Genomic DNA, 23,451 nt, shown 5'->3' with positions numbered 1-23,451 from the left:
CAGTAAAAGAACACCTACTGCTGTGGCGGTACACCTGTGTGCCAGAGACGTGTTGCGCATTACAAGTCACACGGGGGTGCCAGACTGTACAGCCATTGAAAATGAACCACTATTTGTAAACTAGATTAATTGCTTTATATGGCGTAAAACAGAGGGGAACAAAACTTAAGGAGGCGGTTGCCTGAACAAATCTATTTATATCACGCTCAGTGGAAAGCGATAATATGTATCGACAAAGTAACAGGGGTATGGTGAATGAAGACATTTAAATATAATGTCTTTAACATTTACTAGTAAGAACGTGATGCTCTTCAGAGACTATACCGTACCGTATGTTTTATTTATTATTATCTTTACTTTATTTTAAGATTTTCGAGACATCTATTTTTGTAAAAAATAGTTGATGCCCTGCAATCTGTTTTTGGAGAGCTCATGCAGTTAGAGTGGCGGTTTTTAAACTAAGTGCAAAATAATGTAATAATAATAATAATAATAATAATAATAATAATAATAATAATAATAATAATAATAATAATAATAGTACCGATACTAAACATTCTTAGATAATGAAAAAAAAACGGATAAGACAAATTTGTATTCACATTTTCACAAAAACAAAACAAAACAGTATTTGAATGTATTTTGGCTATAAATTTCAAATATACCTTATTTGAAACTTACCCTGCTTTTTTCCTGATATGAAAACTTCCAGGTGTGTTTTATAGCACCAATAATACAATGTTGAAGATTGTAAAACTAAATATACATGTTACTTGGCTGTTTCCTATTTTATAATTGGATTTTTTGTTTCCTTGTAAAACGCCTTTTATGTTTCTCGAAAACGTTTGTGTGGGCCTATAGGCCAAATTGTATATGCACAAATACATACACTATACACATGCATTTGGTAATGTTTGCAAGAACTGAATTTGTTGCAGGCTAATTAATCTACATCCTTTAATCTTCTTAATCTTTCGTTAAATGGTTGGTTGCCAACAGCGCCACCTGTTGAATATTATTACATTAATCTATCTATCTATCTATCTATCTATCTATCTATCTATCTATCTATCTATCTATCTATCTATTTTGTTGACACTGTTAACATGTCTACCGAAGAAAATCACATATTGTACTGTACAATTACAGTATGTTGATCTATTAGTGCATTTCAAAGTCTTGTTAGCAACACACACTAAACAAACTTAGTTTGCCTTGCGGACATTGATTTACATATGAAATGGCTTTTCTTCCTACTGTAAATTAATTTATAAGGGGATAACAAGGGTGATAATCACCCCGATTGAATTAGTCCAGAATGATGTATTATTGCTTGCAAGTGGATATAGCAATCGACAATAATAATGAAAAAAAAAAAAAAAACCACACACACAATGTTCTTCCAACGAAGCTCCAAAAATGATTTTATTTGTATATATCCTTATTTGAATATATATGGTACAAACTGCTGCACATATATTTATTGCATTTATATAGCGCTTTTTATACAAAAATATCACAAAGCACTCTATAGTACATAGCAGAAAAAAAGAACAAACCACAATACATTTGTATCAGACCATTTAAATAAAACTATACACATAATACAAAAGCAACAATTTTAAAGCATTGCATTTAAACCCACTAACATAAGAACGCTATTTTATTAAGTTGCGTTTTTAGTCTTGACTTGCGGTTTGGAAGATACGGGGTCAGTAACTCCTGTTAATCTGTTAAGGGTCTTGTAAATTAATAGCAAAATCTTAAAATTAATTCTGTAATGCCACTGTAAAGAGGCCAAAACAGAGGTAATATGTTCACTTTTCCTGGTTTTAGTCAGAATTCTAGCAGCGGAATTCTAAGCAGGCTGCACGAGGGATACCACACGTTTTGGGAGTGGGACAAAGAACAAAAATGCATTACAATAATCGAGTCTAGATTAAACAAAGCCTTTCACATTATTCAATGTATATCAGGTTAAATTAAAGAGGTTTTGTTAAAAAAATAAATAAAAAAAATAATTAAATTATAAATTACAGTTTAATTGCCAGAATAAATGACTATCCAGAAACTTAGATCTAGATGTGACCAGGTGAGATATAATAAGGCTGGGTTTACATTTCAATGTCTCCATTCCCCAACGATCAGTTTACAGGCCCAGACCATTGGCAGGTCAAATCTAAATTATGTGCGCCACTGTAAGGCAGGATGAATGTTGTTATTCAAATACATTCACAATGTCGTCCACTTGCTTGGTATAAAAATAACAAATTAGGCGCCGCTGGGGGTCATTTAACGTGGTATAAAACTACCTTAATTCAAGCATTCAAGAACACGCTTTTGGTAAGCCGGTCATTTAAAATACAGTTTCAAAGTTGCTCTTATAGCGCGCTTGAACATTCATAGTTAAAAAAACCAAAAAAAAACAATAACAAACGAAATATGACGTTGGTATCTGGCTGAACCAGACCAAAACCCCAAAAACAGTTATAGAATATGCCTCACATTCTGTATACTATACCAATGCTCCCTAATTGAGTGAATGAGACTAACATATTTTGCAGTTTGTAGGCCTTTATGGATATATTTTAGAACATATTTAACCGATATTGTTTATTTTGTTCAATAGGCGATTGGGACGTGACACTCAGGGTATATTTTCACCATTTGCTTGAGTGAACTGCAGGATTTATTTATTTATTTATTTTCTAACAGCATAGAGTACAAACATCAAAACAAACCACTAAATGGATTTAAGACATTCACACATTCCCGGTTCAGCACCAAAAAGTGGTCAATGTTACAAGGTAATTAATTAAGAAAGGGGGGGGGGGGGGGGCGGACATTAGCATACAACCTTTAGTAATTTTAGCATCATGTTTTCGCTCCCTCCTCCAGTACGACCTCTACGGCTAATAATAATTGTTAAAAGTAAACGAGCGTTTGTTATTCATCGTTTTGATGACAGCCTTCTACAATAATAAAGCAATCTAACCTTTACAACAAAAGTAAAGGCGCTAGTACTTCTATAAATACATATATTCGCAAGATGCTTCAATTAATACATTATATATTTAGAATTAGGTGTCTGTCTGATTCTAGCCACTAATTCTAATTTGTGGAATTTCACTTCCCTCACAAAAAAGTCAAACAAATCCCCGCATAGACCTTCCTTGCATTTTTGTGACACCTTACGTTTCGGGAAGGTGGCTATATGCTTGTACTGTAATGATGTATCTTTTGTATACAACTGTAAGTCGCCCTGGATAAGGGCGTCTGGTAATAAATAAATACATACATACATACATACATACATATAATAATAATAATAATAATAATAATAATAATAATAATAATAATAATAATAATATATTCTGTTGTTGATGCCGCGCAGAAAAACATCAAATTTTGTAGTTTTTCATACAGCCTCAGAAAATTGTAGCCGTAATTTGCTCTAGGGGTAAAATTGATGCAGCTTTATTTGGGATGGAGGCTTTCTTAAAGGCGCCTTTTTACATTTTATTAACAGTCCTAAATACTTATGTTTATTGATGGCATTAATGCATTCCTTGAAGTATAAATATAGATGAAAAAATGCCTTTCTCAATTTCTTCATATTTATATTTTCTTAATAAAATAACATATCCTAAATAAAATGAGAATGTATAGACTTTGCAGGGGTTTTGAAGGGTCAAACCTCGTCAATGATCGTCTGCTCATTTTGTGTAGTATCCTTATATCATCATGTGACCATTTCGTTTTTTTTTTTTTTTTTTTTTAATTTATTTTGGTTTAACGAAGAAACTGGTCTGGATAACGTTAATAACATACCTATATATCCACCCACCATTGTTTTTATTTATTGTGTGCTGAAAGTAATTTTCAGATAATGTACAGGTCTCCCAAGTCACACGTAGCCTGCTGAAGGTGGCCTGTGTCGCAGAACACAGTTTGATCAACAATCCCCGTCACCATTCGCTGCTTCTTTCATTCAGTTCCTGTCCACGTGTTTTCACACTGGTTTGATTCGTTGCTAGGAGACAAGTTGGAGTCTCTGTTTACTGCGCACAAATCCCAGGCCCTCGGAAGGCTAGTTTCTCCAGAGATTTGAATTTACAAAGAAGAAGAAAAAAACTAAATTTTGTGACAGAAAACGTGCAGAAAGATGTCGGATTTATATGCGTGACTACAGGTAGGTTAACTTTTTATAAATGTGAAAAACAAATTATGAATGTGAATCGTAACGCTGAAGAAACTACACAATAAGCAGAACAAACACTGCTCTAAACAGTTTATTTAAACTTGTTCTCGGGACATGTCAAGCCAAAGTTCATGTTTAACTTGAGTAGAACTATAACCTGATTGCCTGAGAACGTTAACTTATTGTCTTTTTATGCATAGTATTTGATCTGTGTATCGTTTTATGTTTTATTAATTTAATTAACGGTTACAGCAAACTGGTTGAACCCCCCCCCATTCACCCCCTTTCACTCTAAGAGTAGTGAATACATTTCCTGCTGGGACACCAGCAGGAAAGAGTCTGACATAACCATTTTTATTTATTTAAAATGTTAGATTTAAGAAAAAGGTTTAATAACCCACTTATTACAAACATCTCAATGTTCTAATAATTAACATTCAGTTGTAGGAAAACTAATTTGATTTTATTTAACAATCTGTTACAGAAAGAAAAAAAAAAACATTACTATTAATTACAGTAATTTCGAGGCCACTGTTGGGCAACAAACAATACATAGAGAAATAGTCTGGAGGTAGGAGGGAGCAGAAACGTCGAGACAGCAATAGGCGAGTACAAGAGTTTTGAATTGGTTGTGAGCAGCGATAGGGAGCCAGTGGAGGGAGCAGAGCAGTGGTTTAGCATGGGAGAAATGAGGAGGGAAAAATACAAAGCGAGCAGCATAGTTTTGGATGAGCTGAAGCAGACAAATAGCAGAGGCAGAGAGGCCAGCCAGAGGGAGTTATGGTAGTCAAGACGGACAGTACCAGGATCAAGGAGCTGTGTGCAGTAGTTGGTGAGGAAGGGGCAAATTCTGCATATGTTGCTGAAGAAGCAGCTACAGGAGCGTGCCAGAGTTGAGATGTGCTGAGAGTAGGAGAGGGAGGGATTGAGGGTCAGCGGTAGGGGAGGAAGAGGGGGAAGAAAAGTAGGTCCGATTTGGAGAGTTTGAGATGATGCAAGTGCATCCAGGAGGAGATGGCCAAGAGGCAGGTAGAGATACAGGAGGAAATGACAGCCAGAGGGGGGAAAGGAGAGGAAGATCTGGGCATTGTCAGCATAGAAATGATACAAGAAGCCATGGGAGGAGTTGAGGAGACCCAGGGAGTGGGTATACAGAGAAAACAGAAGGGGTTCCAGAACTGAGCCTTGAGGATACCTATCGAAAGAGAGCAAGAGGCAGAGGGTGAGACGCCAGGACACCTGGTACCTGCGATCAGAGAGGTAGGAAGAGAACCAGGCAAGAGCAGTGCCGAAGAGTCCCAGCTCAGCGAGAGAGGACAGGAGAATAGAGTGGTCGACCTCGTCAAAAGGCAGCAGAGAGGTTAAGGAGAAGGAATATATATATAATATATATATATATATATATATATATATATATATATATATATATATATATATAATATATTTTTTGCTTTTCACAGGAGAGACAGGGTTACAAGAACAATGGTAACCTTCATGAAAGTAACTGTTAAGCCTGCTACACACCAGATAGGATGTGAAAAATGAATAGAATCTATACTTTTTCACACCACAGGTGACATGGGGGCGACACTGGAGCAAGACAAAATAAATAGAATTAAATCCTATTTTTTGTATTTTGTCGTGTGGGTTTTATGACAAAGATCATAGCAATTCTAAAGATACAAATTTGAAAGGTAATATAGATAAACATGGTATGTATGATTTATTGCCATGTATGTTGAAATACCGTCAGAGAAGGCACTCATAATTACTACATCATGTTGACGAATATGTACCAGTCTTCATAGTTTTGTCAATAGGAAGTTTTCCAATTTTTAGCATCACCAGTGTGTCACTTCTTGTGTGTATGGTCATGTTGCTGCGAAAGTATTGTGTCTCTCAATTAAAAATCGAATTGTGTCTAGTGTTTTGTGGCCTTACAGTACAGCAAATCATTTGTATGGGTAAATAATGAAGTAAAACACATTACTGAATTCAGAAAAGTCCATATTGCTGCAAAATATGTAACTACAGTGGCTAATTAAGGACATGTCAAGATCCTGAAATAATATATCCTGTGATCTCGACATAAAATTTATTTCCCCCATGTCCTCAATTAGACACCATACTTAATTGTTGGAAGTCACCATTGTTTAATATTTAAAAAAAAATGTTATTGATTCATTCAAGTTCACTGGTGTCCACATCAATTAACCACCTTGACTATTCCATGGATGTAAAAACTGAACTGAACTGAACTTGGGTGATCCATCTAAGTCAGCATTTGAACCACATTTTTACTCTCTACAGCTTCCTGCGTTATATCCAGTCCAACAGATAGAGATGCCAAGTCTTTATATGAGCAATGAATGGATGTTTCTTTTTGTTTTTACTTTTCTCCAGGATTAAATATTTTTAATGGTAAATGTATTATTTGCAGTAGATGTAATATTTTGTCAAGGTGTCAATATTGTTCAATCAGTTTTGCTGAATCCCAAATCTTTATTATTGTGCCCCATCCAGTTTTACTTACTGACTCTCTTTGCTGCCACAGGGTGGTAGCTATCATTGCAGATTTACGAAAACCTGAGGAGCTAATTGTTATTATTCCCCACCATAGAAAACAGCTGTACAAGACGGTATACTTTTAGTACTGTACTCAGTGGAGCCACATATTTAAAAATGCATTGTTAACCATCATTTGTTAAAATAACTAATCAATACTATTTTCATTTAACAAACTTTTTGTTATTTTGTCTTAAAGAGCTTCAAATTAAATAATAATTAAGAATGGATAGAAATCTTAAGTTACTAAGTCAACGTGAAGAATTGCAGCTAAAAAAGGAGGTTGAGCGCTTACGCAAGCAGTCTCAGAAGGATTTTCTTCATTACACGCAGCAGATTAGCAATTCTTCCGGAAAAAGGACTTCTCCAACAGTGATGGCAGAATCTGTTCCAGTTCAATCACTTCAGACGGACTTTCTCAAAAGAACCCGTAACCACACCAGTGCCAGTAAAAATAAGAACACATTGGTTTCTAAAAACTTTGTTGGTTCTCTTGAGGTGCAAAAAGACATTTTAAATTCATCACCAACATTTCTGCTGGGAGATCCAAAGCCAGAAAGATTTCCAAACCAAGTTAAGGATCTTAAGGTGATGATTAAAGGGGTAGCTGCATGTTATCAAGAAGATAATAATGGTCATGAAAACTATAAAAAACAAAAAGTTTGTGAAGGCACGGGCTTGTTAAATAGTGAAACATCAGAACCTGCAGGTAAAGCAGCTCGTAAACCTGTAATAGCACTAATAGATGGAACCACTAAAGCAGTTGCAATTTCCAAACGGCCTCAACCACCTCAGAGACCAAAATATAAGCCTGTCATTCAGACCAGAGCACGTATATTGAAATCCCCTTTCGTGGAGGAAGTGGAGAAACCCATATCAATAAACAAGCCGAAAACCAATAAAGCTAGAATACAGTCCAAAAATAGCCAGAAATCACTGGAGACAGAGAGAAGCAGCAATGAAAGTGAACATAGTGATGATTCTCTTTCGGAAGACTCTGAGGCTAGCGCCAGTGCAGATGACTCTGGGAATGAGGAAAATAAAAGGAGGAAAAACCAAAAAAAGTTAAAGATTGAAAGGCAGATTTCTATAGTGCCTGATGAAGTAACAGTTATGGAACCCGAAATTCCTGGAAGCAGAAAAAGCAGTGTGGGTTCCAGTCACAGTCAAAGTGTGAAGTCCACTTCACAACTGCTGGAAGAGGCTACGGACATAGCAAGAACAGGAGCATCAATAATATACAAGCAAAATATCCAGCTCAGAAAGCCAAAAGAAGAAACTGCAAAGTTACCAGTTAGGGAGGGTGGAAGGACTATTGATGAAGTTGCATCTCTGCAGTCTGGGAGCCACACAGACTCACTGTCAGCTTCAGACCTGATGGTCAAAGAGCTCACGGAGAGAGTGCTTGGTCACAGTACTAAATGTGAGGTAGGTGAACTGGATCAAAAGAGATATTTTCTATTAGGTCAATGTCAGCTTCTATTGCACCTTGTATTTTCCATGTGTTAGTATAATTATTACAAGAACGTTAGACAAAACAAACAGATAAGAAGTCTAATGCATCATGTGGAGTTTATTACATCAGTGTGTCTATATATATATATGTGTGTGTGTGTGTGTGTGTGTGTGTATATATATATATATATATATATATGTGTGTGTGTATATATATATATATATATATATATATATATATATATATATATATATATATATTATACGATCAAACAAAAGTTGTTTTCTTATCTGCATGACCTAGAATTTAAGTTGAAATACAAACATACTCAAATACCAATCACCAGTTTGAGAATACCAAGCTAAAACATTTTGTGTTGTTTGAAATATATTTCAGTAGACATGTATAGCTTGAGGACAGTGAGAAACAACAGCAACAAAAAAAAAGCAATACATCAAACCTTTGAACTTTATCATATTGGGTGCCATTGTTGCTCAACAATGTAAAAAACAAGTCAGCCTTATTTATTTTATTTTTGTAAATCTTATAATTGGCAACATCCATTAGTACAAAGAAAATAACTAAAGGCCAATTAAGTGAGCTCATTGACTGGGGTTTTTGACAACTTCCTTTCTCTGGAACTTCCTTCCTTCCTGGGGCTCATGCATACAAAAAAGAGTTTTCACTATGTTGCGTGGTTCATGGGACAGGTTTGCTGGTAACACAGTTGGTAGAATAATGTTAGTGGACAGTGTGGAACTATTGAAACCTTTAGTACACATTGCTGTCTTTGGTTTTGCCCTACAACCACTACAAAAAGTAATAAATGTTCTACTGTAAATCAATTAATTTAAATGTGTGGTCTGTTTTAGATTCAATTACAGTTTCATATTCATAACACTATTATTGGTTTATTTAACAACTGGCTAGTTTAAAACAAACTCACAAGTTAAAGATTTGTGAATAGGGCCCTTTACTGTATTTGTTAAAATGTGTCTTGCCTTTGCTTTTTATAAAGGGGGGTGAAAGTGAAGCATGGGCATTGGAAGCTCAGGGAACCCAGCACATTCCCACAGAGGGATCAGCATTATCAGCTGAACCCCAACCTTTGTCTCCAGATCAGGTAGAATCCTCTGATTTACAAACAGTAACAAATGACCAGTAGTTTTTTCTGACATGTCTTTTTAAAATTAGATTGTGCTGATCTGTATATTCTGAAAGCTATCAAAAGGCAGAAAGGAAATATTTTGTACGCATAGATGATCATTTTTGATATTCTGTAGTATAACCAGCAATTAAAAACTTGCTTGTTAATAATTGTATTATAATTATAACGTTATATCCTTTCTGTCAGGCTTCCAAGATGCTTACAGAAACACAGTCTGAACAGCAAGTCCCTGTAAAAGATGTTGATGAAACAGAGAATGGTTCAGTTGACCTTACATCGGTGATCAGGAGCAAAGATACACCATTTTCCTTAGATCCTTCATTTCCATATGAACAGGATTCCTCAGAGATTGATGATTTAATCAAAATTTCACAACTTCCTAAACAGGTACAGATAACAGGGTATTGCAACATTTAAAAAAAAATGTTTAAAACTGTCAAGAAAACTATGCTATGTCATACTTGAGTAAGGTGGCTGTTATTCCCAACTTAACAATACATATGATCACTGTCAAATAAGGTTATATTTCACCTTAATCTATTCAGCGTTAGCAGATTTACAAAGTAAATATATGACATTATTCAAAGTGTGTGGAACACAACTGTACTCAATGAAACACAACATAGGGTATAAAAACTGTAATGACCATCACAGATAAAGCCATAATCCTGAGCACCTTCTTTATTTATGGTTATGATACACAGGTGACATATTCTGATATAATTCAAGTGAAAGGAGTCCCAATCACAATGAGAAAAAAGCAAATTCTATCAGAGAGAAAGATACCAGAGCAGCAAGTTTCTTTCCTGGCAACATGGACCCCATCAAACAAGTAATTATCTTTTTTTTTAATGTTTTTTTTTTTTAATGAAATGTGCAAATTACAAATTTCAGTAACATATTACTATGTGTTATTATTAAACTTGATATGATTAATTTTGTGTAACCAATAATATCAATACATTGGGCCTTTAGTCTTAATATTGACTAAGAACACTCACTACATGTGTGATTTCTACCAGTTTAAATACCGTGCCAAACAGAAATAATTGATTTAACTTGATCTACTGGTAATCATTATACTGTAATATGACAAAGGGTTGCTAAGAATAATTACTTTAGTTGTTAAATGAAGGTAGGTTTAATAAAAATGTTAGTAGTCCTGTAATGCAACAGTTGTAGGCAATGGCATGAACACATAGGCCTGTGGATTCTAGCAACACTAATTACATATTTTTGTTAATGATACTGTAAAACTATATTCAAATGATATAGACTTGTAAAGTGTTGTTTGAATCTTGCTTTGTAACATGAATGGTTTTATTAGGTGCAAACTGTAGTTGGATGCCAATATAAACATGTCCTGTTGTATTCACTTCATTTTATACACTGACTGCAGTTCATTTAGCATTGTCTTAAAAACCATTATTTTGAAAAAAAGTTATATGTTTAGTTTTTACTACCTGAAATCTGGGGCAGAATGAAATGAACTGACAAGCTTATCAACATAGAGTCTATTTTCTTTACTCTGTACTCCCCCATTGTCTCACAGTCAAGAGTCTCCAAAGCTTTTAGCCCAGGGAACTTTGTCTACAAAGTTTCAATATTACTGCTAATGACTGTGCTGTCATTATAACTTCCAACCCCTTTACTAGAATTCCATGGCTACATGTGCTCCGCAACAGGTAATTACTGAGATGAACAAACTTCAGGCTCCAATTGGTCTGTCTGGTACCAGAGATTTACCTGTTTTGACTCTTTCTCATGAATGGCTCTTTTACAGCCAGAACTGAGTTGCTTTGACACACCTCACTATTCTCTCCACCCTTTATTGAGGTTAAAAAAAGCTTTTAATTATTAGCTTTTGTAGTTTTGAGGTCAGTGAAAGGTTTGCAGGATACGGAAGAGAGCCTTTATAAGGGATAGCTCACAGATTGTAAATGGATAGCACTCTCAACTGAATAGCGGAGTACAGGCTCATGGTAAAGGAATGCTGCAGTTTATGAAACAAGCAAATTGGCATTTAGGTGACCCTGTGCATGCAGTTACTTATCTGCCAGAGCACTTGGTTCATTTGTGAGTTAGAGTCTAATAAATCATTGAGTGACACCAGAAAGTGAACATGTTAACCTCAATAAATTGTTACTGTCAGTTTATCAATAGAGCAAAAACATACCTCATTTTTGTTATTGTAGTCTGTGCACAAGTGAAAAGGCCACACACATAGTATTGCCCTTTTTTTGTCTTCTTTCATTGAGTAATAAAATGTTAGAGCAAGAAAAACGTGTGCAAATGAACCATTTTCCTTTACCTGTAACATGCCATTTTTTGGGTAAATGTTTACAATAGAACACTACATGTTACATTGAAATGCTTGACAAGAGTAATTAACAGATACTTAAGAGTTGTGAATTAACACTGTTACATTTTAATTTAATTGACAAGGTATTAGGAGAAGTAGTCACGTGAAAAATTGGTATGCCTATTCCTCAAATTTGTCCCAGTGCTAGTTAAAGCGTATCTACTTACTTATGTATCTGTCTATCTTAGACGCATGTAATATGTATAATCTTACTAATGTAGTAGATGTTATAGTTCTCATTATAAATCATATATGTTTACCTTCTCACACTATCAAAAGTAACCAATTTCTTCAAAACGTATTTTACAAAAGTATTTTTTTATTTTTGGTTGTTAGCCAATAATAAGCTGCATTTTAGATGCAATGAGTATTTGAACCTTTGGTCCTACATTATTGCATACTGGAGTCTCTCCCGTATATTCTTTTTTTTTTTTTTTTTTTTTTGCTTGCACTTCACAGGGTCTTTCCCACCCATAGAAGACTGTTATACCAAAAGGGTTAACAGCAAATATTACTGTATAATTTGTTCTATAGTTTATTTTCTGGTCAGCAGATCTAGGGATATTACAGTTGTTGCTGTGTTAAAAATAACTCAAAGTGATCAAAAATTGAACAAAACAAACAAAATAAAATGTTATAATGCCAAACAGTATATCTTGGCCATAGACCAGAGACTGGTGAGTTTTTAACAAAAATATGTTGCACCATTTATAGCAGCCTGATACATGCTGTTTATTAATCTTATCTGTGTTTCTCCTGAGGCGTTTTAGTTACAGCTAAGACTATCATATCTGATTTAAATTGTTTGAGGACCAAAGTTTGTCAGATTGGCCCTATTTATTAACACATTTTTTCCCCAAAAGTTTCTATTGTCAAAATTTGAAAAAAATCCAAAAAAAAGTGCGCTCTTTCTGGTAGTAAGTCTATCTTACATTAACTCCTATTAAAAAAAACCTGTCTTTTGAAAATATTGTTTCTTAACACACCTTTGAGAATCTTTTTAAATGATTTTCGTGATACTAGAACCATGGCACTAAACTGTTTCTGTGTTTTCTTTAGCAAATCTCAGAAGTATAAAACAATCCATCACCTGTGTACTACTTCATCTACTCATATCCTGACCCAGGATTTACAGCGAGCATCACGCTTATTTCTCATGCCCAACATAATACCTGCTGCAGATCAGGTGATCCACCAAGTGGCAGCATTGAGTCACTATGAGACTACTGAAAAAAACAGGTAATGCAAAGTTCTGATATTTCCAAATGTCAGATATGTAAGTTTACATATAATAATCTGTTGCTTAGAAGAGCCAGCTGCCCAGTGTTCAGGTGTAATATTCCGTGCAATGGAAAAATTCTCAGTCATTAATAAATAAATTATTTATTTATTAATAATAATAATAATAATAATAATAATAATAATAATAATATACTCAGCGTCAAAAGAAACATATTACTTATGTTTGATCATCAACTGAAATTTAACGCTTATATTTGGATGAAATTCACTAGATGGGATTGAAAAATGACAAACTCTGTTTTAGAGCAGGTCCAGTGACTTTTTATTGTGCTGATTAACAATTGACATCACGAAGATGCTGCAGAATGATTTTTTGATCTTGGGCAGATGTTGTGACTCTTGGTCTCCCAGTTCATGGTCTGTCATTGACAGAGTGTGTCTGGTTATACTGTCTCGCCAGGTTTGAAATTTCTGGCTGTGAGCACCTAAGAAGGCAAGCCACAGTACGCTGCCCTAGTCCAGCCTCCAACATGCTGATTGAACAAAGGCACGCTCCCTTGACAGATATGGCATATTGTTTTTTTTTTTTTTTATGTGATTTTCTTTATTGCTTTTATGCAAGCTTGCAATTCAACAGCTGAAATCACTCCATATCCAGTGTCCAGTCAACTGTCTCATTAATTAGGTGATTAAGTGCATGTGCTTCAGTCACAGTTACTCAAGCATGTCATGGTCAAGGATGAATGATTGAGTGATTAAAAAGAAACCAAAAACATTTTGCCAATGTCCATCATTTATATACCTTTTTTTTTTTTTTTTAATAATAAATGTGTTGTAATAGTGATAAGTTTCTTTTGCCTCTCTGTGTATAGTGTAATGTGTACAGCGGTATCAGCGCTACTTATGTTGTGTAGTTTGTTATTCAAAACTGCTAGTGTTAATTTAAAGTGAACTATTCTTGTCCCTTGGCTACAGGCGATATATTTATTGCATAGTATTTAGTAATACTTTTATATATTTTGACCTCAGAAATAATTTTACAAACAGTTTTATGAAGGACACAGCTGTCTCTGCTACCTGTTGGTGGTGGTGGGGGCGGGGAACAAACATTCGTCAAACGTACAGTACCAAAATATTTTAATGGTATCCCTGAATGTTCTCTTTTTTCTAAGAAAGCCATATGAGCTGTTTTCTCTGCATTTATCAACATAAACATCCATGCTAAAGTAAACATGTTTTCATGTACAGTAGTTAGCCGTATCCATCTTAGAGTAATGATTGTTCTTAAAACAATCTCACGCCTTGTTGATTAGAAGCCAGTGTCACAGAGAGCTGTATAGTTGTTGATGGCTCACCAGCATTCTGGTATTTGGCCAACAGAGGTCACTAGATTTATATTTATGTTAGAGCAGGGTTTTCTAACACTAACAATAAAGAGTATACACTGGTTTATAATGGTTTTGTTTATATATCTATTTTATAAATGTATTAGAGGGTTAGTGCTTTAACCTGCATATATTTTGTAAAAAGTCTTTGTAAGTTATACAAGTGTCGTAGCCTGTGATATGAATACTGTTATTTAACTTGTTGCAGAATTGTAGGAGGAGCCCCCTTTTTAGATGTATATCAAGGAGAAAAAGAGGGTGGTGTTAGGCATCTGGAAACACATTCCAAAGACCATTTGGCTGAATGGCAACAGATAGCAGAGTATTATGTGGAGAGACCTAGAATGCAACTTTTGGGGAAACAGGTAAAAATAAAAACAATAGAAAAATCAAACAAAGCAGAAGTTGCTTCTGTATTACAAATTAGGTTATATATTTTTTTCATGTGTTGCTTTAATGTAATTTGTTGGCTATGCATAGTTCGTATTATCTCGCATTCAGTTAAATTGGATGATGATTATTTTTTAAAACGTCAAAATGGCAACGAAAAAAAAAAAAAAAAAAAAAAACCTTCACTATTATTATATCTTGGTTAATAATGCATTTTTTTTAATAGGCTGCCAAGTACATGAATGCTTCAAAAATGTTTTGGAAACCAGCACCTCCTAAATTTACATTTGCGACTTCATTTGTGCAAGACAAAATATTTCCCAAGTACCAGGTAATATATTTGTTTAAAAGTCAGTTTGATTTTTTAGCAAAATCATTTGTGAATGCACTGAAAATTATCACGTTTGATCATAGCTGAACTTTATTTTTAACATTATGAAGTTTGCAGTCATTCTGAGTGGTTCTGAATGGTAAGCAGCGTGAAATTAAATGAAAGCCCACAGTTTTGTCTGGCGTGATGAAGTGTATGCAATCTGTAACCAACTAGGATGCTCCAAGCAAGCAAAGCAGAGTGCAAAAAATGGCAAAGAAAAATTTGAGATCAACATTTTAGATCAGCAGAACCCAGACGTACTAAATATAAACATTATCAGAAGCTATTTACCTTTTAAGGAATTGTTGGGAGCATTTGTTTTTGGATTGCAATGGAGTTATAGTTTCAAACAGTAATAAAGAATGGAGTGCATTATTAAGGAAGCACATTGCTGCCATGAAAAAAAAAGAATGCATGTTTTTGCATGTTACTAACTCGTAAATCCATGAAACCTATCACTTATAACTTATTGAACTTATCGTTGCATTTAACTTATAAAAACGTTGTATTTTTTACTTGGCAGCAATGCATGCTTTAGAGGTAATGAAAAATTAATAAAAAAGAAGCAAGAGTTTAATAAGACATATGAAAGGAGGTACATTTGAGTATGGGAGACAAAAGACTTCTTTGGCATGGCACTTCTGTGATCAGGTGATAGTTCTACTTTATTAAAAGGGTAGTATATAATTCTATATAACATTATAATTATAGTTGAGATAAATCATTGCTTTAAAATTCTTTTCAGGAAACTAAGCACAGTGTGGCAGGCGAAGAACTGTACTGTGACCTGCAAAACCTGAATGAGTCAGAATATGTTGATGTGGATGCTGAACGTAGAGCTATAATGGTCTGTGTATAACTGTGATGTTGTGCAGCTGTTGTTATCTTAAACAATGTATTGAAGAAAATCACTTGTATTTCACCATTATTATAAACAATAAGCAAAAATAAGACATGTCTGTCTCCAGTATGTATAGCATAATTATGAAGTAAGTTGACCATTTTGCACTGCTGCTGTGGGGGGAAAAAACAATCCTAACCAAAATGATCATCTTCAATAGGGAATTAATGCTAATATAAGTGTAATCCTAAAATCTTGTTGCTATTGTTTGGGGCCTCCTTCTGCCATCTATCATTACTATGAACAGTAGCAGAAAGTGGTCATGTGACGTTTACACCATGTTATAGACCAAAAACAGCATTAACTGTAAACTTACTGAAACACCACAAACTCATTACTACTGTTGTTCTGTGTATTGTTTTTTATTAACATTACATTCCCTTGATTTGATGAGCCATTAATATTTTGATGTCTCTTAGCCAAAGGTTTTATCAAGAAAACACAAATCTATGTTAGAACTAAGGTCGACAGAAGATCTTTCTCTGCAGATGTTTACAGAGACCAGTGTAAAGGTTTAGTATGATTTAATGTATATACAGTATTGTGCTTTTTCCTTAAAAATATGTTAATTGTTAACATGTATTATGGGTAGTTAACTATTGCTTTTTAGTCATGACAAACTGCGGTGTATATTAGATTGAATTTATTGTTAGACCTCATATATACTTAAATGTCTGATATCTACTTACTAAAAATATCAGTTATACTGTTACCTTTTAAAGTGTGTCTCACTCTGGCATGTTACGTACATTTGAAAACCAAATACAATAAACATGGTTGCATGCACTGGTAGAGGGGTTGGTCATGTAATATTGGTACACAAAGGGCTTTATTTTAATTATCTATTGTAAGTGGGGTTATATTTTGTCTGCCATTGTTTAAATACATTGAATTCATCACAATGTTTTCACCTCTTGAGAAATCTACAGTATTCTTGGTACTAAAATGTCAATTGTATCTTTATGATGCAGAGCAGGAAAAAAATGTTAGACATGTATTGCATCAGGACTTAATTTCTAATTTCATTTTTTATATTCTCTTTTGATACAGTCTTGTTTAATTAGGAAATCAATATCAGCTCCAAACCTGTCCACAGAGACCAAAACCGAATTAAAGTTTCCTGCTGATTTCAAAACCTTATCAAATGAGTTGGAACTTGCAAAGCAGCAACAGCTATCTCAAACAAAGGCTCAGGCAAAGATAGAAGTCTTCTCTTCTTCAACTAATCCCTTAATGGAAACCCCTACAGCACAATTTGCCCAACTTGAGAATCCAGAGCAAATCAGTAAACACAGCCCTGTCCTGCAACCACAGATCAAGGGCAAAATGTCCAAGGTTGAGGCTGCACGGAACGCTGGCATGAAATACATTGTACATCCAAAAAAGAAGAAAACCACAAAGGGGAAGAAAAAGCTTAGCCCCCAAAAGCTAGCTTTTGTACTTGATAAACTAAATCAGCCTGCAAGGACACTTACAAGGTTCAATTTTCTCTATTACCATATACAACAACATAAGCTAGAAATTACATTTTAATTTTTTTTTTTTTTTTGTGTTTTAGATGATAAAGGAAGAAATATTATTACAAACATAGATTGCATAAAAAAAGATATTGCCTGACCTGTATTGTACTGTAAGCACTCAATCAATGTCTAATCATTCCACCAGATTCTGTATTATAATGTAATATAAATTGTTTTGGGGAACTTGACAGGTTAAAACCAGACAGTAAGTTGTGTTTACAAGTGTTCATATATGAACTGACCTGTTTTTGCAGTAACCATCATCAAGCCTGTAATGTCTTTTAAGGTTGTTTATAAGTGTAGTGCCACACATGCCACATTGCCTATTAAAGTGTTACATAATTATAAAACCTGAAACAGCCTTCCAGTGCACCTCAGTTTCAAACTGTAGAATTACATTTAATTTTGTACTGTTCTACTTTCGGGAGTGAAAACAGCTGCAAATCAAAGCAATTGTTATCAGAAGTACCAATTAGTGCAGTACTGTTCACTTAGAACTTTGTTTAGAAGTCATGAAAAGCACTAATCCATGCAAGCAGGTTGCTGGAGTGTAGGTTAAATATGTGTTCACTTACAAAATGTAAAACACTTTATCATTGTTTTCTATGTTCTGTTAAACAGATGCAAGTCTTTGCTTCGACTGCCTAGAACAATTGAACCCTCTCTAAGAGTACCTGAAAAGAGCCGCCATTATCGAAGCTCAAGCCTGCCTTTGATGCTGAACTTTGAAAAGTTTACTGAAGATCATGGTAGCATCCCTGAGAGTGTCCATGTCAGAGAGTGGGTGAGGGATATCTGGAACAGTTGGTTTGATGAAGTCTTCCCCCCACCCGAAAATGTAAAAGTATCTGCTGCTAAAACAACAAAGCTGCCTTATACTGAGACAAAGAAAATTGTGGAGAAACCACAGCCAGATGAGGAAATGTCAGTGCCAGATCAAATAGATCTCTCCCTTGCTCTTGGACCATCAATTAGTACTGCTGATTTGCAGAATGAAATTGACAAGATTACACAGTGTCTAGCTGAAGAGGGACGTTCCAGTGCCTTTAATTTCTGCAGACGAGGAGCTCTTTATAAAAAGATGGGTAATCTAAAACTGGCTTTAGAAGATCTGAACAAAGTAAGTGTTTTCAGTCAATATATTTCTTGCTTTTAAGAAATAACTCTTTTATAAAATTTTTTTAGAAAATCATCACATTACCATTGCACCTGGTAATGTCCGACCATTTTAAAAGTATTGATGGAGTATTACAAACTTACAATATTTGTTTACTTTAATAAAAAAATGTAATTGCATGCTTTGTTCCTGTTTTAACAGAGCATAAGCATTGAGCCAGGTCTACTGGATGCATATTGGCACAGGCATTGTATCTCTTTGCTGAAAGGAAATCAAAAACATGCATTAGATGACCTGAATTTCATAATTAAACACAATAAAAACCATGCAGGTAAGTTAATCTTCTAAGCAAAATGTCACACTTGATTTTGAACTCTGACGTGGAAAATAATACCTTAAAAATTGTAAGGGCTGATTTCTCCTCAATCGACATTTACTCTCTTCTGCCAAAATGACCGTTTTGCTCTGGTGTATCTGAAGTGAAATGCATTCTGGGGCCTGTGTTTCCAAAACAGGAGCTATGTGCCAAAACTGGAAAGTAGTGCCCCTACATGCTCAACAAACTAGCTAACCAATGTCAGAAATTGATGCTTTGGTTTGGTTGTGTTTTAGATTTATACAGCTGCTCTTAGGTGACTTATTCTTTTTTTTTTTTTTTTTTTTTAACTGAATATAATTGGACCAAATTTAGCTTTAATAAATTTATACATGTAATCTATGTATACATGTGCCAGTGACGGTTCACTACTCATGAGAACAAAAGTCGATTACTTTTTTGAAGAGATGGCTTGGTCATTGTTAGTGTGTGTGTGTGTATATATATATATATATATATATATATATATATATATATATATATATATATATATATATATATATATATATATATATCTCCACTAACAAAGACCAAGCCATTTCTTCAGAAAAGTAATCGACTTTTGTTCTCATGAATGTAACCACCCTTTGCCTTCAAAACAGCATCAATTCTTCTAGGTATACTTGCACAAAGTCAGGGATTTTGTAGGCATATAGTCAGGTGTATGATTAAACAATTATACCAAACAGGTGCTAATGATCATCAGTTCAATATGTAGGTTGAAACACAAGCATTAACTGAAACAGAAACAGCTGTGTAGAAGGAATAAAACTGGGTGAGGAACAGCCAAACTCAGCTAACAAGGTGAGGTTGCTGAAGACAGTTTACTGTCAAAAGTCATGGACCATGGCAAGACTGAGCACATCAACAAGACACAAGGTAGTTATACTGCATCAGTAAGGTCTCTCCCAGGCAGCAATTTCAAGGCAGACAGGGGTTTCCAGATGTGCTGTCCAAGCTCTTTTGAAGAAGCACAAAGAAACGGGCAACGTTGAGGACCGTAGATGCAGTGGTCGGCCAAGGAAACTTACTGCAACAGATGAAAGACACATCATGCTTACTTCCCATCGCAATCAGAAGATGTCCAGCAATGCTATCAGCTCAGAATTGGCAGAAAACAGTGGGACCCTGGTACACCCATCTACTGTCCGGAGAAGTCTGGTCAGAAGTGGCCTTCATGGAAGACTTGCAGCCAAAAAGCCATACCTCCGACTTGGAAACAAGGCCAAGCGACTCAACTATGCATGAGAACACTGGAACTGGGGTGCAGAAAATGGCAGGTGCTCTGGACTGATGAGTCAAAATTTGAAATATTTGACTGTAGCAGAAGGCAGTTTGTTCGCGAAGGGCTGGCGAGCGGTACACGAATGAGTGTCTGCAGGCAACAGTGAAGCATGGTGGAGGTTCCTTGCAAGTTTGGGGTTGCATTTCTGCAAATGGAGTTGGAGATTTGGTCAGAATTAACAGTCTCCACAATGCTGAGAAGTAAAGGCAGATACTTATGCATCATGCAGTACCATCAGGGAGGCATCTGATTGGCCCCAAATTTATTCTGCAGCATGACAACGACCCCAAACATACAGTGAAAGTCATTAAGAACTATCTTCAGCGTAAAGAAGAACAAGGAGTCCTGGAAGTGATGGTATGGCCCCCACAGAGCCCTGATCTCAACATCATTGAGTCTGTCTGGGATTACTTGAAGAGAGAGAAGCAAGCAACTGAGGCTGCCTAAATCCACAGAAGAACTGTGGTTAGTTCTCCAAGATGTTTGGGCCAATCTACCTGCCGAGTTCCTTCAAAAACTGTGTGCAAGTGTCTCTAGAAGAATTGATGCTGTTTTGAAGGCAAAGGGTGGTCACACCAGATATTGATTTGATGTATATTTTTCTTCTGTTCACTCACTTTGCATTTTCTTAATTGATAAATATAAACTATTAACATGTCTATTTTTGAAAGCATTCTTACTTTACAGCATTTTTTCAGACCTGCCTAAAACTTTTGCACAGTATCGTGTGTGTGTATATATATATATACACACATATTATTAATATATATAATATATATATATATATATATATATATATATATATATATATATTTTGGCCTGAGACGAAGGCTTTATTTTCACTACACTGATTTTGCATACAAGTTAGATTTGAAATTGTTGTATGGGAAAACAAAATACATTTGCTATCAATTTGTTTGCCTGAAAAACCTGCATGTCTCGGTTATTTGAGAAGCATTTCTCAAGTTCTCATTAAATGTTGCAAATTCTCTTTCTTTTTTCTTTTTTTTTTTTTTTTTTTTTTTTTTTTTTTTTTTTTTTTTTAAGATGCCTATATGTCAAAAGCTGAAATTTACAGAAGCAAAGGAGATATTACCATGTCAATAGTAAATTACACTCGGGCGATTAAGGCCAGACCTGAAGACGATGAGACCTATTTCAGGAGGGCACAAATGTTTGAAATGAGCAATGAAAAGTCATTAGCAATTGATGATTATGCTAAGGTAAGTCTGTTAAAGATAATCTTGCAGACCTACACTTCTTAATCTTGCTGTTTCATAGGGTGCAGCCTTTTATTTTTATTTTACTCTTCATGTGTATAGAAGTATTTTAATTATGTTGTTGAATTTGCAGTAATTTGTTAGAAACATTTTCTCGTGGTGCAGGTTTTGAGGAATGTTTCAATGTTGCAAAAATCTACAGCTCTAGTGTGCATGTTACTAACATATTTGGTAAATAACTGATTTGTTTTGTTTTAGAATATGTACAGAAATAAAAGCCATTTTGCTCATGGCAAATGTGACCAATCGTGCGGCTTTTATATTACTTTGTTGCTTTTAACTAAATGTTGGTCTTGACACTAATGTGTGCTTCTTCAAAAATTAATGGCATTAAATCATTTTTTATAGGCCAGTGCTATTAATCCAAAAAGAACAGATGCTTTGATGATTCATGGCCTGCACTTCTTTAAGAATTTAAATTGGAGTGTAGCTATTCAGGACTTCACAGCAGTAATGAAACATGAACCTCTAAATGCCAAAGCTAGGTAAGATTTATTACTCCTAAGATGTGAACAAGTGAAAAACAGAAGCAAGCAGAGACTTGGGTTGTATCCTTTGTAAGACACATCCTCTTTTATATATATATATATATATATGAATCCTGTATTAACACAAGTTTACTCATATATAATACACAGCCTTCATGCAGGAATCATCCTAAAAATTGTAATGCATGTTATACTCCAGCAATAAAGAAATAAAGATTGGTAATGCTGGTAGGAACAGAAACATTTTAAATTAAAAATAGAAAGAAAAAAACACTTACAGAGAAGGTGTGCTTTTTTCCTTTTAGTTGAAGATCTGTTGTATTTTTTTTAATGAACCGATAAAAGTAACTATCTCTGTACATATGAAGCAGGAGAGTGCAGCAGGTTTTTCTCTGTGTGAGGGAACCTGCCAAGAATGTTCTGGAGATTGGTTTAGGAGACAGTGTGATGATGTCATCACGTTCAAGATTGCCAGATACATGCAATATAGACCACTTTTTCAGGCAATATTGATTTTTATAGATGGCCATGTGACCTTCTTTTGACCAATGAAACACAAAAAAAAGAAAGTAAGTTTACCACATCAATGATATGGTGTGTTGTGTATATGTTTATATCTTTAGGACTTACAGAGGAAGAGCATATGCTAAGCTAGGACATTACCAGCAAGCAGTAGAAGATTTATCAGCAGCAGTCCATTTGGATCCCAACAACTGGATAGCTTTTTACCACAGAGGTTGTTTACTGAGGAAAAGTCACAGTGAAATCGCTTTGCGGGACCTAAGTGTTTCAGGTATATATATATATATAGATATAGATATATACCAGAAGAATAAATGCTCTATTTCAACCTATTATCCGCAATTTTTAAAGCCTAAACATAAATGTTCAGTGTGTTGCATAGATCATTTTTGTAATTCTGTTACACTAATTAGTACAATAAAGGGTCTAAATATATAGATGGTTTATTGCAGGTTTTCATTTGGCAGATTGTTTATAAGGTCACTTACTTTCTTTAGGTATTGGAGCCCATTTTTGTTTTTTTGTTTTTTTTGTTTTTTTTAAGTTTTCCAGAAAGAAACTATATAGATTTTTGATAATGTGATTCTATTGCAGTTCTCATCAATGACAGCGTTGATAACCTCAATGCCTTTTTACACCGTGGAATCCTCTATACAGAACTAAACCAGTGGATACAAGCTATCTGTGACTTCGAGCATGTACTGAAACTTGACAGGTGCTTCAACTTTTCCCTTCTAATTTAATTTCAGTCTGAGGCTAGACTCAAAGCTTTCATTTGATAGTTAATTTGATTTTATGCTTTTTTTTATTTGATTTTATT

The 23,451-nt window shown here is 34.8% G+C and overlaps 2 protein-coding genes across 2 annotated transcripts in view; both read left to right on the top strand.

Moving 5' to 3' along the window:
* The first annotated feature begins 4,088 nt into the window (after positions 1 to 4,088).
* LOC121329678 lies at positions 4,089 to 9,387 on the top strand. Its single transcript, XM_041275384.1, has 3 exons — positions 4,089 to 4,192; positions 6,966 to 8,194; positions 9,241 to 9,387. The coding sequence occupies exons 2-3, from the start codon at positions 6,992 to 6,994 to the stop codon at positions 9,385 to 9,387; spliced, it is 1,350 nt and encodes a 449-aa protein (XP_041131318.1). The 5' UTR covers positions 4,089 to 4,192; positions 6,966 to 6,991.
* Positions 9,388 to 9,590: 203 nt separating this feature from the next.
* The window catches only part of ttc6 (tetratricopeptide repeat domain 6), a 29,942-nt gene continuing 16,081 nt past the window's right edge, over positions 9,591 to 23,451 (top strand). The window contains exons 1-14 of the mRNA XM_041275383.1: positions 9,591 to 9,777; positions 10,095 to 10,222; positions 12,812 to 12,991; positions 14,588 to 14,744; positions 14,996 to 15,100; positions 15,888 to 15,989; positions 16,463 to 16,555; positions 17,094 to 17,521; positions 18,185 to 18,683; positions 18,882 to 19,011; positions 21,389 to 21,564; positions 21,970 to 22,106; positions 22,733 to 22,902; positions 23,226 to 23,346. Coding sequence (XP_041131317.1) covers positions 10,140 to 10,222; positions 12,812 to 12,991; positions 14,588 to 14,744; positions 14,996 to 15,100; positions 15,888 to 15,989; positions 16,463 to 16,555; positions 17,094 to 17,521; positions 18,185 to 18,683; positions 18,882 to 19,011; positions 21,389 to 21,564; positions 21,970 to 22,106; positions 22,733 to 22,902; positions 23,226 to 23,346 — 2,381 coding nt within the window. The 5' untranslated portion in view covers positions 9,591 to 9,777; positions 10,095 to 10,139. The remainder of the gene's footprint in view (positions 9,778 to 10,094; positions 10,223 to 12,811; positions 12,992 to 14,587; positions 14,745 to 14,995; positions 15,101 to 15,887; positions 15,990 to 16,462; positions 16,556 to 17,093; positions 17,522 to 18,184; positions 18,684 to 18,881; positions 19,012 to 21,388; positions 21,565 to 21,969; positions 22,107 to 22,732; positions 22,903 to 23,225; positions 23,347 to 23,451) is intronic.

This window comes from Polyodon spathula, chromosome 17 (genome assembly GCF_017654505.1).
Source record: "Polyodon spathula isolate WHYD16114869_AA chromosome 17, ASM1765450v1, whole genome shotgun sequence".
Classification (NCBI taxonomy): domain Eukaryota; kingdom Metazoa; phylum Chordata; class Actinopteri; order Acipenseriformes; family Polyodontidae; genus Polyodon; species Polyodon spathula.
Note: the sequence above shows the minus strand (reverse complement) of the source record. Positions and strands in the feature narration are given on the sequence as shown.

Bases quoted from the DNA above. Each gene is read 5' to 3' on its own strand.
- LOC121329678 (XM_041275384.1), top strand. From the start codon at position 6,992: ATGGATAGAAATCTTAAGTTACTAAGTCAACGTGAAGAATTGCAGCTA. The intron at 8,195-9,240 runs GTAGGTGAACTG...CTTTTTATAAAG, and splicing joins GTCACAGTACTAAATGTGAG to GGGGGTGAAAGTGAAGCATG.